General features: G+C 35.5%; 2 protein-coding genes across 11 annotated transcripts in view; both read left to right on the top strand.

The window, feature by feature from the left end:
• The first annotated feature begins 3947 nt into the window (after window positions 1–3947).
• LOC128259048 (uncharacterized) overlaps window positions 3948–14803 on the top strand; it is a 367779-nt gene continuing 356923 nt past the window's right edge. For 7 of the 10 annotated variants that reach the window (XM_052991172.1, XM_052991168.1, XM_052991169.1 and 4 more), the window contains exon 1: window positions 5670–5893. Coding sequence is in view for 5 of the 10 variants with exons in the window: in XM_052991177.1 (XP_052847137.1) it covers window positions 5882–5893 (12 nt within the window). In the remaining 5 variants the exon portion in view is untranslated. Of the gene's footprint in view, window positions 4154–4740; window positions 4936–5669; window positions 5894–14803 lie in introns of those variants that run through there. The other 3 variants (XM_052991173.1, XM_052991170.1, XM_052991176.1) reach the window with 2 other exon arrangements.
• LOC128259058 (uncharacterized) lies at window positions 9512–10701 on the top strand. Its single transcript, XM_052991188.1, has 2 exons — window positions 9512–9594; window positions 9941–10701. The coding sequence occupies exons 1-2, from the start codon at window positions 9550–9552 to the stop codon at window positions 10154–10156; spliced, it is 261 nt and encodes an 86-aa protein (XP_052847148.1). The 5' UTR covers window positions 9512–9549; the 3' UTR covers window positions 10157–10701.

The following is a 14803-nucleotide window of genomic DNA, read 5'->3' as shown; positions in this document are numbered from 1 at the left end:
TGTCATGAATTAAGTGGGCTCGGTACGGATTAAACACATATTCTTTCATTGTAATATATTTTATTTTAAATATAAAACCTTCATCTGAGTACCTTTAGTTCAAAGCTGCAATTCAATAAATTTTAACTTATTGCAACTTTAAATTCCATCAACACCTGATCTGATTCCGAATTAAGCGTAATTATTCTCACGACTGAGCAATAATACATTCGTCTGCCTGTCAAGTGCAATCCGATACCCAGCGCATATTTGGAAATATTAATACATTCCGATTAAGCATACGTATAAACACATTTCTGTGCGGCACATTCATCTGGCTCAAATGGCTGGCAAATGTATTATAAAAATGTTCCAGAGAATTTCGTTTAAAAATAATACCGAAATGTGCAACTCGAGAACGGTGTGGCATAAATCAATTCTGGGCTAATTAAAAAAATGTTAATTGCCGCAACTGGCGGTATTTTTTTACTGGTAAAAATATTCGCTATTCATTCACAAATCGGGCTGCTGCTGCTGAGAGGCATCGCATAAATTACGGAGAAAAACAATTTGACAAATGCGTGAGAGGACGTTGGTTTTGAAATAAATAACTTTTGACATACGAGGCGAATGTATTTGGGAGATACCAGATACCAGTTCGACCTTCGTGCTCATTATGGATTCTCATGCAAATTGCCAACCGCCAAGATAAATTGTGCCGAAATCCAGGCAGAAGGCTTCAGCCAAATCCGGCTCCAAAGCCCCAAAAAACAAACCCGAAAAGCAGCGAAAACACTCCGCAGTGCACTTGTTAATGAAGTTAACCATGCTGTTGACTGCGATTCGTGCCAAGGTGCAAGCCGAAAGCTGCAGGCTGCGCATTTGCCAGATACAGATACAGATACAGATATAGATATAGATACATTTATACAGCACACGAAAATACGGGTAAAGCGCGATATGCTGCAAAACACAAGCAAACGAGGCAACTAAAACAAATCGGGAAATAATAAACACGTTCTTCTGCTTCTTCTCAGCGCCTAATGAGGCCACCATTGTGAATAGCTCCATCTAAAAACTATAGAGCCCATAGCGATATCGTGACGTCGTAAATTTGCGACTTAGATGACGAATTACTGGCGTCAGCTCATAGACGGCTTTGAGATAATGCAGCCATATGGGTAAAAATAGTTGGCTCAAATTAAATAATTTTTTAAAACGGAATTTCCATACAACAATTGTACTAGTTAAGTAACTGCATTCAATCTGTTTTAAATAAAGTATAGGTTCTGCAAGAATGAAAGTTCAGGTTCCAACTAATAGGTACAGATAAAATAAAATTAATTTTCCTAAAAAAGACATTCTTATTTTGAAATATTACAAAGCCTTAGTAAAGGCTTCGACTAGCCAACAATATTTGTAGTAAGTTCGTATTATACAAAGGCAGTTTAAGAATTACATGGTCAAAAATATAAATTATAGCATTTTTAAAAACAGAAATACCACTCAACAATAGTATTTATTATGTAACTACATTCAATATGTTAAGTCTGTGCTTCAAGAATAAAAGTTCAGGTTCAAATGGTATTATTTTTACGTACAGAAATCCATTATCTGAAATAATATTTGCCAACAACATTTTTATTAAATATGTATTGTTCAAAGACTTATTTAATTTATTTATAAAAGTTCATTATATTTTTTAATAACACTACGAAATCGACCGAAGCACTTGTGTTGTGAAAAAGAAATAGGAGCTGCTTCCGATTTAAGGGCCATTAATTAATTTTGGACCTGCGGTCGGTTAGTCCGTTAAGGAGATTCAAAAACCTTGAATCTTAGTTCAGCTAGATAAACTGGTAAACAGGACGTAACCATAAATTACCGCTTAAAGAAAGAAAAGTGAAACACTTCGGGATACAAGAATGTCAGGCTATGTCGGGGTCATGTGTACATATTTCTTTTGCACAATGTTTGTACTGCAATACGACAATTGACACGTTTTCGACTACAGTTGCAGCTAATTGCACACCTGAACGCCCTTTTCCTATGGAGCCCAAAGAACCCCCTCTGAAATGCAATCCATCAGCGGGTTTTTTTTTCAGTCTAGCCTCTTATACAACGAAGGCAGAATCGAACCAGCGACAGTTGATATATGATTATCGCTTTGGCGCATGTTCCTGAGTCCAGTTTTTGCTCCGAATATATATATATGTGCGAATGTAGAAGGTAAGCAGGTAATTACGTTGAGGAGAACCGTTACCTGGACTTTGGCCCAAAAACACCGTCTAAATGGGGGCTATTTTTGGATTAGCTGAGTTTAATTTGGTTCAAGCTGATCATCGCATTTGGGGTTCTTATATGGCCACTTAAAATGATAATTGGACATTGGCTAGAAGGAGTGACATAACAGAGGGGGTTCCTTGAACCCAAAATGGGTTTGTGGAACTCTGGGTTAAGGTCAAGGCCATTTATAATTTGCATATTTCTGGGATAGATGGATGTTCTTGGGCTTGGGTATAAATAATTGTTCTTATTTGGAAAATCAGGTTTTAGAATGGGTTCGTTGAACTGAGCGGTCAGTAAAGTTAAGTTGCAGCTGGACGGAATTTTTTAAGTCAAGGTTAATGCTGCAAATGAACCATTAGCGTTGCATAAATATTTAAATTAAATACATACAAATGAAAAAATCAAACGTTTGGAATTTCACTATCTAGTAGTTGCTTAACTGCCACATTGCCACATTTTTCCATTTCATATTTTGATTTTTTCAATTACTATTCGTGACCTACTTGCATATTGTATCGGATACAACTTCACCTTCTCCGATCACATAACCAACAAACAAATGCCGTTCTATTTTGTTATTAATGTTTGCAATTGGGTTAAGAAATTATTCGCGAGACAGGAAGGGGGCGCCAGGGCTGTCACTTTTTTTTATGCCTCTCTTTTTGTTGTTCTCGGCATTTATCACACATTTTAATTTGTAATTGTGTTGTTGTCGTACTTGAGTTGCTGTTCTTTCTGCATTATTTATACGAAATTGTATTGTTGTTTTGCTGACGGATTTTGTTTTATTCGCCACCGCGTTAGGGCAAAATATTTTGTTTGGATTTTATACCCTTGCAGAGGGTATTATAATTTCAGTCAAAAGTTTGACTATAAAGTATGTGTATATAATCCTGATCAGCATTTCCATTAAAGTAAAAATCTAGCCGTGTCCGTTTCTGCACAAACTGGTCTCACAGTTACAAAGCTATCTGCATGATATTTTCCCAAAAGTTGTCTTTTCATAAAATCGTAAGACGTATCATCTAGTTGCATGGGTACGAATAATTCAGTGGAAAATCATTATAGCTTATCTGATGTTAAAAATATACATATGTATAAAAATCTTGATTTTGTTGTTTTAAAGAATATTTAATTTTTGTAATAGCTGCAAGGCTATATCAGCTTCGGTTTGCCGAAGTTTGCTTCCTATCTTGTTGTTTCTGTTTCTGTTTTTTTCTCATTGTCAGTCGCCGTGGCTCTTTGTGTTTTGATTACGCAAATTAAAAGCGTCTAGACAAGGCAGACGATTGGAAAAAGGAGTGATCAAGGGAGTGCGACGGCAGCGCCTATGCAATCGCTATGCAGAATAGTCAAGTTGTTCCGCACTTATTAACAGAATAGCCCACTGAGGATCACCAATTTTGGCAGGTGCTTTCCCTAAAATAAGGTTGACCCCGATCCCTAATTACTAGGCTATTCAGAATAGCTCACATCTTACAAAACAAGACGAGTTTTTATACCTCTAAATCATAATCTGTTTGATAATTGGGAATTTAATCTTCGTTTAACACATTATTTTTAATAAATTGGGTTCCCTCTTAATACACATGTAAGTTTGTGGCAGAGAACAAGAGAGCCAAACTATCGAATATCGATAATTTATGTCTATTTGTAGCCACGTGTGCAGTTTTAATTCGCTGGCAAAGAAACATATTTTTCGTAATAATTTGTTGGCTTAAAATAATAAAAAGCGGGAAAAGTGTAGATGAAAATGCAGAAAGTGCTTGGTATATTGAGTTTCGACGAAAAAGTCAAGATCTTTGCAGATTTCTGAACATTTTGCTTTCGCAATTGGAAAAGTGCTCCCCTCCCCAACACAATTGCAATATTCACGAGTAAATGCGTAAGTATGAGTGCTCAGCTATCAAATATGCAGTAATGTTGAAAATACAAATGAAAAACTAATAGGTTTCAAGAAAGTTAAAAAGCTTTTAAATTTTATTATTACAACAAATATACTTGACATAACTCACTTTTTGTGGGTATGTAAAAATTAGATTTTTAACTCTACCAAAAAGAGATCAGAATAATTATTTTGTGTAAGTCGCCAATACCATTGCAATATACATATGTATGTACATGTGTGCTTACTTTCCTAAAATAAGAGAAAAAGAGAGCAAATAACCGAATAACAAATGAAAAACTAATAGGTTTCAAGAAAGTTAAAAAGCTTTTAAATTTTATTATTACAACAAATATACTTGACATAACTCACTTTTTGTGGGTATGTAAAAATTAGATTTTTAACTCTACCAAAAAGAGATCAGAATAATTATTTTGTGTAAGTCGCCAATACCATTGCAATATACATATGTATGTACATGTGTGCTTACTTTCCTAAAATAAGAGAAAAAGAGAGCAAATAACCGAATATCGATAATGTTTCTCTATTTGCAACCACTTGTGCAGCTTTAATTCGCCGGTAAAAAATGTGTTTTTCGTAAGATTCCTTTGATTAAAAAAAAGAAAAATTAAGGGAAAGTGTAGTTGAAAGTGCAGAAAGTGTTTGGTATATTGAGTTTCGACGAAAAAGTCAAGTCCTTTGTATTTCTTTAAACATTTTGTTTTCGCATTTGGCAAAGTGCTCCCCTCCCCAACACAATTGCAATATTCATGAGTAAATGCGTAAGTATGAGTGCTCAGCTATCAAAAATGCAGCTATGTATGTTGAAAATACAAATGAAAAACTAACAGGTTTCAAGAAAGATAAAAAACTTTTTAAACTTATTATTACTACAAATATACTTGCAATAACTCACAATTTGTGCGTATGTAAAAAATATATTTTTCAGAATAATAATTTTGTGTAAGTCGCCAGTGCCATTGCAATGTACATATGTATGTATGCACATGTGTGCTTACTTTCCTAAAATAAGAGAAAAAGAGAGCAAATAACCAAATATCGATAATGTTTCTCTATTTGCAACCACTTGTGCAGCTTTAATTCGCCGGTAAAAAAATGTGTTTTTCGTAAGATTCCGTTGATTAAAAAAAAGAAAAATTAAGGAAAAGTGTAGTTGAAAGTGCAGAAAGTGTTTGGTATATTTAGTTTCGACGGAAAAGTCAAGTCCTTTGTATTTTTTTTTAACATTTTGTTTTCGCATTTGGCAAAGTGCTCCCCTCACCAACACAGTTAAAATATTCATGTGTGAGTGAGTATGTATAAGAGTTTAAGTGCAAAACAAGTGTTATCTGAATTTAAGTTTAAGAAGCTTGTAGCATTGGGTTTATTGTCGTTAAGCATGGACAACCCACGTGGATGCTGCAGCATTTAGCTTTTTGACAGCTAACTAGTTTGTGGAAGAGAACAAGAGAGCCAACTATCGAATATCGATAATTTTTGTCTATTTGTAGCCTTGTGTGCAGCCTTAATTCGCTGGCAAAGAAACATTGTTTTCGTAATAATTTGTTGGTTTAAAATAATAAAAAGTAGTGAAAAGTGTAGATGAAAATGCAGGAAGTGCTTGGCTTATGGAGCTTCGACGAAAAAGTTAGGATCTAAGCATATTTTTGAACATTTTGTTTTCGCATTTGGCAAAGTGCTCTCCTCACCTACACAAATGCAATATTTATGAGTAAATGCGTAAGTATGAGAGTTAACCTTTCAAAAATACCATTAGGTGTCAAGAAAGTTTAAAAGCTTTTTTAATTTTGTTAATTCAACAAATCTATTTAAAATGACTTACATTTTGTGGGTATATAAAAAATATATTTTTAATTCTACCAAAAAAAGATTATATTAATTATATTGTGTGCTTACTTTTCTAAAATAAGAAAAAAAGAGTGCAAACTACCGAATATCGATAATGTTTCTCTATTTACAACCCCGTGTGCAGCTTTAATTCGCCGGTAAAGAAATGTGTTTTTCTTAAGATTCCGTTGATTAAAAAAACAAAAAGTAAGGAAAAGTGTAGTTGAAAATGCAGAAAGTGCTTGCGATATAGAGTTTCGACGAAAAAGTCAAGATCTTTGCATTTTTTTAACATTTTGTTTTCGCATTTGGCAAAGTGCTCCGCTCACCAACACAGTTAGAATATTCACGTGCCGAAAATGTTGTACTTAAAATATTATAAGCAAAACTTATTGCTTTAAAGAAAGTTACAAAGCTTTTTAATCTTAAATAATAAAAATTAATAATCTTACAAGATTGAACATATATTTTTACTTCTGCAAAATAGCCATCAGATTAATTATTTTGTTTGTTATAATTTTCCAAGAATGGGCAATTGAAATACTTTTAATCGTTTTAAACTAGAACTAGTTGCAGTATAATCAAATAAAAATTAAGTTGTTTCTCATTATTAACTGAGAAAAAAGTTTTATTGTTTAAAATTGTATATGCTTAAAATTCGCGGTAAACAAAACACTCAACGTCCAGACATATTTCATCGATAAAGATTTTATGATAGCTGAATTTGTTGACCCATTCGTCTAACAACCAAGTGCTAAATAGCGACCTGCGGCATCGAATTGACCCCAGACAGATGCTCCATCTCCTCGGGGATAAAAAGGTCGATGCCCCGCCTTTCCCCTTGTACAGCCTCACTTCATTGCAGGATAATTGAATATGTGCGATGATAATTTCATTTTACGCTTTATAAACACATTACTCCCCCTTCTCACCCGTCTTTTCTGCTCTTGGCAAGGGCAATTAATAAGCCCACAAGCGAATTTCTGTTGATTGCAAGTGGTATTCAGAGGGCCAGCAACTTAATTATACGTCTGGACGAGCGTGGGATACAGCCCATAGCCAGCCGACCTTCATTGAGGACCAAGGACCAGGGCATAAATCAAACAATATCGATTGTCGGTAAAGGGAATATTTTTTTCTTGCGAAATTCACTAGCCCACGCGAAAATCCCCAAAGAAAGGGAGCCAGGAAAGATAGATGGAAGAGAGGTACTCTGAATCATGTATGGGTTGTCACACCTGCTGTGTACAAACAATAGTTCAAAATGTGGAGTCCCTAAAGATAATTATTTGACGTGCTATTAAATATCCTTTATATTACTCTAACTATTATATAAAACAATTATTGTAATTATATAGTAGTTTATTTCGTTTTGTTCGAATTCGTTGTAATTATTTACATCGAAGATTGTGTTGACGAGACGCTCTGAAGGCAAATACTCGACGGGGACTTACAATTTCCATGGACGACGATGCTTTGAATGCCAAAGTGGCGGCGACGTCGACGCAACTCGTATACCTACGACAACTGTCAGTTTGTATAATCTATATCTGTGGGATTGTTGTCTTGCAGTTGGCCGTTGTTGCTGCTGTTGTTGCTGCTGTTGTTGCTGCTGTTGTTGCCTTTGTTTCCTCGTTTTGTTATTGCTGTCGTCTGAAGCGCCTTATCGGCGGCGCCTCCAGAAAATATGTCACACGTACGCGTCAAAAATTTTCAGAAAATAAACCGCAAAATAAGCATGATACGCCTGATATGATACGGGGCGGCACCGTAGGCGATTATGCGATATTCGACGGCCTTCGTAGCATATATAAGTAATTTCAATTTCAATAATTTAAAGATACACTTGGGAATTGACTGTAATTATGAACGAGCGTTATGTCCATATCAACATCCGCCGAAAGACCAACTCCCCGTACTTTTACAAAGAAATGTATATTTAACGTGGGATCTTTTAATTTCATCATAGTAACATAATAGTAATCAAATCATCAGAACTTAAAGATATTAAGCCCTTTAAATTTGTGTTACACTTTTCTCATTCTCTTTTAATGTGTTTACAAATTGAAATGTTTTCGCCATACCAATTTGAGAAAACAAAACCATAAATATGTTCTTTCCGTAAAAAAACTCAAAACAGTTATGGAGCTATAATGCACAAACCTCAAATGGACTTCCTCAATACAACTATAGAATGAAAGGGAATCCCGAGGATAATAAATAATAAAAACGCACATGCATAAAGCAGAAAAAAGTGGATAAAAATTGCATGCGCACTCGTTTTTATTGCATTTGATGAACATTTAATTTTGATTTAATTTTTAATGATGCCACAGCCACCACTCCCCCGCTCCCGATGTGTATATTTTTTTTGGACTGAGCTACGTGATAATCGGGAATATTGCCCATTACTGCGGCCACCCACAGATGAGCCAATAACAATGACAAACGATGTTCATATATGTTTGTTTATATGGGATGTGTGTATAAAATACTGGATGTTGTTTTCGTTAGCACATTGCATTCTGCAAATTGGCAAACGGCTTATTTATTTATTTCTTTTCGTTTAAATTTTTATGGAAGCTCCGTCGCACTGCAACATGGCAAATAAACAAATTGACTCTAAAAATCATTGAATTTCTAATTACATATATGTAGGTGTGTGTGTTTATTCACTGCTGCGTTTATTCGAGCTCAATAATTGGATAATGCAAAGGGGGTCCGTCTGGCCATCCACCAGTAAGGAATCAATTATATTAATTTTATTTCTTAAATTAAGATCATTAATAAAGCGAAATCAGAATTATAATGAATTTGGGGATTTTGACATAGCGAGAAGCCAAATTAACAAAAAAAAAAAAAACAATTAACGAAACGCATCAGTTGAATTTCTTAAATTAAATATTATAGTTATGTTTATGAGTTTTAAGAAAAGATAAGGCAACTTCAACTAAATTTGGAAAGTAAATACACTCCATTTCGTGGAATTTCCTCAGCATTTGATGGCGCCTTTTAGTTTTTTTGAGTGAGATAAGAGTGTCGAGAGCATAATCAAAATTTAATTTTTAAAGCAAGTTTAACTTTTTTTCGCTTTTGTTCATTATTGACCTTGTACTTTGCACGATTACTCAATATTTTTCCCACAATATAACAACTGTATTGGTCGCAATGTCATCATTCCACTGTTGGTTGACTCGACGGAACTGGTTGGTTAATTATTTATTAATAGACTCACGCCAGAAGCATGCACGGGGCACGGGAGCAATTAAGCGATTGTCAACAATAAAATTTATTAATAATATATAAGAGATGCCCCATAACAACGCCTGGTTACGCTAGATGCTTATCGTCGCGGGGGAAATCCGATGTTTGCTCACTATTAGTTTTGAATGCTGCCCAAGATTTGTGTTTGGATAACAGAAAGTATGTATTTCCCAAGAGATCTGGTTGGGCTCGAACATGACATTATGGGTAGTATAAAAAGCGGTGGAGCTTGCAGGAATTAACCTATTGTTTATTTTACCTGCATTCATAAAGTTTCCTTAGCTATGAAATTCGCGATTTTATCCTGGATTAGTTTGGCGATGCTAATTGTGAGATTTTAAATCGGTTTAAGGTAACCTCTTGAAAGGAAGAACAATTATAGTGTAGAGCAAATTTAAAAAAAAAATGTATTTCAGTTGTCTTCGTAGAGTTCTAAAATTTTGAAATAATCCTGACCGTGTTGTAGATAAATTTTTTTTATATATTGGTTTATATTTTAGTAATTAAAGATTGATGAAGAAATGATCACATAAGGAGAAGAAACTAATGAGTAAGAATATTTGGGAAAAATGGATTAATATTATGTAAAAGTTTAAAGTTTTCGTTAAGATCCTTTCGGGAGTTTATTGAATACCCAGTGATTTACCGCCCATTAACCACACCCCCTTCCATTAGTGCATCGCCGAGGCTCAAGTCCCGGGTCAACGCGATGCCCTGAGTGCCGCCCAAGGGGGCGTGGGCGCGGCGGCGGGGGCGGGCGGAAAAGTTGGAGGAGCAGCCACTCTCGGCGAGGACGGACCCGGAGCTGGAATGTCCGCTGGTATTGCAGCGGGAGCCGAAGTGGGCGCCAAAGCCCAAGCCGGAGGCGCTGGAGCTGGACGAAGACGCTAAGAGCGGCACTTCCGTTTGAAATTCCATTTGCCTGCGCTATTTACACTTGTGCACTCGAAATATATTGAAGAAAAAGGGGAGACAATATAACAGTACTTCATATCAGTAAACAACCGCTGGATTTTAAGAAAAGGAAAAGAAATACGTATACGGTTTATTTAATCCATTAAACATGTCAAATTTTGTTTATCGAACGTTCCGCACTCCATGACACATCGATGGCGCCAGTTTTTAGAGGGCTCAGTGTCATAATTGATTTGGAATTGCGGGGCGTCGCCACGTAATTGGCCGCTCACCCCCTCCGGACACATTGAAAATCGGCTCACTTCAAATAAAAGACAAACACACCGAAATACGAATCGTTTTGGCAGCTCAAATTCCTTTTAATGCCATTTTATGAAATACACCTCAAAATGTATCGATTGTACCGCCGACAGGTGCATGTGCTTTGGGGAAAAATAGCAATAGAAAACTTATCAGAAAATGTTAAAAATATGAACGGAATATCCACATTAATCAAGTGATCAATAAATAAATAAAATATGGCACCAGCAACAAAAAGAAGTGCAATATTGTGAAATATGACAAAATGGCGACTTGTTTTTTTGTTTGCACATCGTCGAAGTTGATTGTTTACAGTGAAGACTGGGAATCGACTGACAGAGTGCGAGAGAAGTTTAATGTGAAGTCTTTGGGAGTTTTTAGGAATTTTCTTAAGCAATATATAGGAATATATTAACATATATTTTTAAGTAGAAGTTATTTAGAGTAGCAAGTTTGGTTGTAATTTAAAATATATTTATAGCAGCATTATATGTTTTATATTTTCATTTATGCCACAGTTCATGTCATACCCTAAACTGATGTTACAGCAATATAGCCCTAGTAAACAAAAGTTTCCCCTTGTGTAACTGGGCCGTAACTTTCTGCATAATCCTGCATTTGAACTTGAGAACGGAACTTTGTCCTGCATTAGAGAACTGTCCTTGACACAAGGGTGAGCTCACCTGTCTGGCCACACCTCACCCTTAGATAAGAATTCTTACACCCATTGTCCCGCCGGCACTGCTGCCTTCCTGCGGCGCTGAACTTGAAAGTGGTCACGTGCGAGGCGCCGATGTGCCGGTATAATTGCCAATATAATCGTTGGCGCGCTTTGGGCTGATAAACATTTATTTCACACAAAACGAGCACCCCACACTGATACAAAGTTAAAGAAAATTGTTAGTAAAAAGGTTCTGTATGCAAAATGCGTGTATGAAATTTTCTTAAACGTTCAAAGCATATTGTTTTAATCAATTTAACAACAATGTTGTTTTTGTTTAATACGTATCAGAAATAAACTACAGTACAGTCTTATTAACTTAAAAAAAGTCTTACACCATTTTTTAAAATTTTTTTTTTAATTTTCATAAAACGTAAACCTAGCTCTAACCACTGTAAATATGTGTGTGGCCCGACCGGGCTGGCTTAATATTTATTTTCATTCGCAATTGCAATGCCAGGTGCCGCGGAAATGGTACCCATGTTGGTTATGGGTTGTAGGGAAATCGTGTAATTCCAGTGGCGGGCCATTAAAATTGATCAACTGCTAAGATTTCCTGGCGGCTCCAGTTGGCCAGTTCTGCAAAGTGCAAGCCTCAAATTCCCACAATTTGCACAGCGCTTGATTTATGTTCGTTTCCTACTCACGCAAATTGAATTTGCCCATATGTGAATTTATATATGTTGTACATTGAGAAGGGCAATGGGTATTGGAGGCCTTAATGACTTTGAGGGGCTATCGCAAATCGGCCATAGGACATTATCCAGTCCCATGCCAGACAGTCATAAGATATTCGCTGTGTCAGTCGTAAATCATTCACAAATCGCACTCACGTGAGTTCATTGGGCACTCACATATGCCTGCATCGGTTCTTATCGCGGCTGACCCATATAAATACATATTTAAATGCATGGTGTACCTGGCAGATACATATATTTCTGTGGGCTTTAGAAATATGCGCAGTCATTAGCTTTGGTCTAATCTCTCGCAAAAGTGCGCATTAGCAGAATCAAATTGCGTTTTGGCCACAAACGAACCAAATACGTAGAAAGTTTAAAAATATGGCACAGAGTGGTCCAAAGTGAAGTTCTTTTAAATTTCCATGAGCAAATTAACTTTCTCTCTACCAACATCTTGACGTCTTGTCTAGTCATTGGATTTTTGCCAATATTTTTAAGTTCGCAAATGTTTCGCAAATACTGGGTTTAGCTTAATTAGTTTTCAACTAATTAACATACTAATGGCTTAAACTCTTATAGAAAGACACGAAGGGGAGGAAATTTTACTTGCTGCACGCGTGCACATGGGAAATGTAATTTCCCATGAAAATTTATTGAAAATACTTACCCAGAAGAGCTGGGTAAATGATATTGCCTATCTAAAATCATTACATTATCAACTGTAATTCATTTTATCAACGGCAAATTATCTGGTGTGTTCTCCAACTTTCAATGTGTTTTGTTGGCTATGCCAAGAGATAACTACTTGTGTGAATTAAATGGTTTTTCAAAAAGCTTTCTAAGTAATAATAAGTGAGTTTTATTTAATTTATTTGACAAACTTAAAAAATTCACTTTTTTTTTTTTCATGTATTTAATAAGTTTATATCTCTGTGGGAAATACTATACTATTTTATCAAAACCGTTGTAATAATTTTTTACGATAGACGAGTTTATAAACTTCACCATTATGTTATTTTGACAATGAACAATTTTAAGCACTATCCCCGATCGACTGCACCCAGCTTCTCATATGCAAGTGTTAGTCAATGATTGTTTTGATCACTAAACAAGCATGTTTAATTATATGTACACTGGCATCGAATGTAAGAATTACGCATTCGTCTGGCTAATTGCCCCACGAGTAGTACTAAATATAGAATGCCGAAACTGCGTATTATATAGTAGTATACAACTACTGATTAAACCCCTGTATGCATCGACTGCGCGGTTCGATGGTGATGACTTTTCCGTTTCTCGTTTCGCACTTTTCCCTGCCGACTTTGGGCCGGCCGTAAACTACGCAATTGATGGAGTGTAAATGAACGTAAACGCTGCAATCATTACGGCGGCGGCCATTCGTTATTTGTATCTGTCTGATACTCTTGCGCTCCCGCTTGATTTATGAACTGCGAAATGCAGCCACGACAACAACATAAGCGACAATTACTGTTATTTGCCATATTTATTGTTCTCAATTGAGTAGGTAAATCACTGAAATGTAATTTCACCTGCATAATTAATAACACGAAGTCAATGCGAGTGTCATAAGTAAAGAAAAATAAAAGAAAAAAATGATTCAGTTCGATTCACGATTCATATGTCTCTAAAAGTGCTGACAAAACATCGATACTAATTATTATTATTTTTTTTTTGACTTTCTGGTTTTTTGTAAGAATTTATATTTGATGTCAAAAGGTCTAATTTAAAACGATTTGTTTCGAGTATAGACTCTACCCGAACCGCTCGAGCGGTGCCAATTAACATTGCGATCCAATTCGATCCCCCATCCACATATAAAAACTTCAATTTGTGCCCGTGCTTTTGAGGAACGGATACGTGGCTTTTCGGTTTAAAAATAGTCATCTCAATATTTATTTTCGGACACTCTTGGCCTCTTACTCGTACTCTATGTACTCGCACTTCCGTCGCCGTTTCTCGCTTTGATGTTTATTTTTAAACCCCACCAAATGCATGAAATCATTTTTGAAGTTAAGTGGTTGTTTGTTGTGTTAATAACATAAACAGCAGCCCGGCAGCAGCGGCAATTCAAACTCAAGAATCCGAAACGGTCAAAGACTGATGGAAGATGACTGAACGAGAGCGGGAATGGAGGTAGATTAAGGATGGTAATGGATGCCGAGAGTTGACAACACTCGAACAAGTTTTTGACCATACAGTTTAATATTAGATTTGCCAGACTATTTATAATTTGTTTGTCAATATATGTGGCTGATTAAATAATTTATGCCGGTTATTTTACAACGCACTCGGGTATTATTGGTTTACTCAGCTAATTGCATCATTTTAATTGGTTTGTGTATATGCTTTGAAACCATAATTGATGCATTGACTTGCAAAATAAAGTTAACTGTGTCATCTTATATAATTGCTTTTATTAAGTGGGTATTCTGGTCTAGAAGCCTGAATTTTAGGAAATTTTTTAAATCAGATAAAAAAGAAATCAAAAAAATTTTAGTTTGTTTGCGTGCAAATTTACTTAACAATTGTTTAATTTGTAAAACTATTTAATAATAAATATAACGATTTCCTATCACCTTTTAAAAACCTTCAATATTTTAGCTTATAAGCTCTTTCAATGTTTTTATTTATTTCACTTTTGACTCGATATTTGAAATAAATGTTAAGCAATAACGTTTCTCAGCGGCAATTTACTATATCCATTCATGATTTTATTGCTTTTTCGCAGTTCAACTCTATTATTTAATCGATACATATACATCCGTTGCATTACTTTCGAAATAGTCCTTATCAACGTGACCTTGAGGCGCTAACTGGCTTGATTATCAAAGCCCAAGCATTCCATAGCCGTAGGAAATAGAATCCAATAGAAACTCGTCAAGTGTATATATAATTTTTTTT

Source organism: Drosophila gunungcola (genome assembly GCF_025200985.1).
Source record: "Drosophila gunungcola strain Sukarami chromosome 3L unlocalized genomic scaffold, Dgunungcola_SK_2 000005F, whole genome shotgun sequence".
Taxonomy (NCBI): Eukaryota; Metazoa; Arthropoda; class Insecta; order Diptera; family Drosophilidae; genus Drosophila; species Drosophila gunungcola.
This window is presented reverse-complemented; position numbering and strand designations above follow the sequence as displayed.

What these genes read in the sequence shown, in the direction of transcription:
- LOC128259058 (XM_052991188.1), top strand. Translation starts at nt 9,550, where the DNA reads ATGAAATTCGCGATTTTATCCTGGATTAGTTTGGCGATGCTAATT. An exon ending in TTAGTTTGGCGATGCTAATT is followed by an intron (nt 9,595 to 9,940) that starts GTGAGATTTTAA and finishes CCCTTCCATTAG; the next exon opens with TGCATCGCCGAGGCTCAAGT.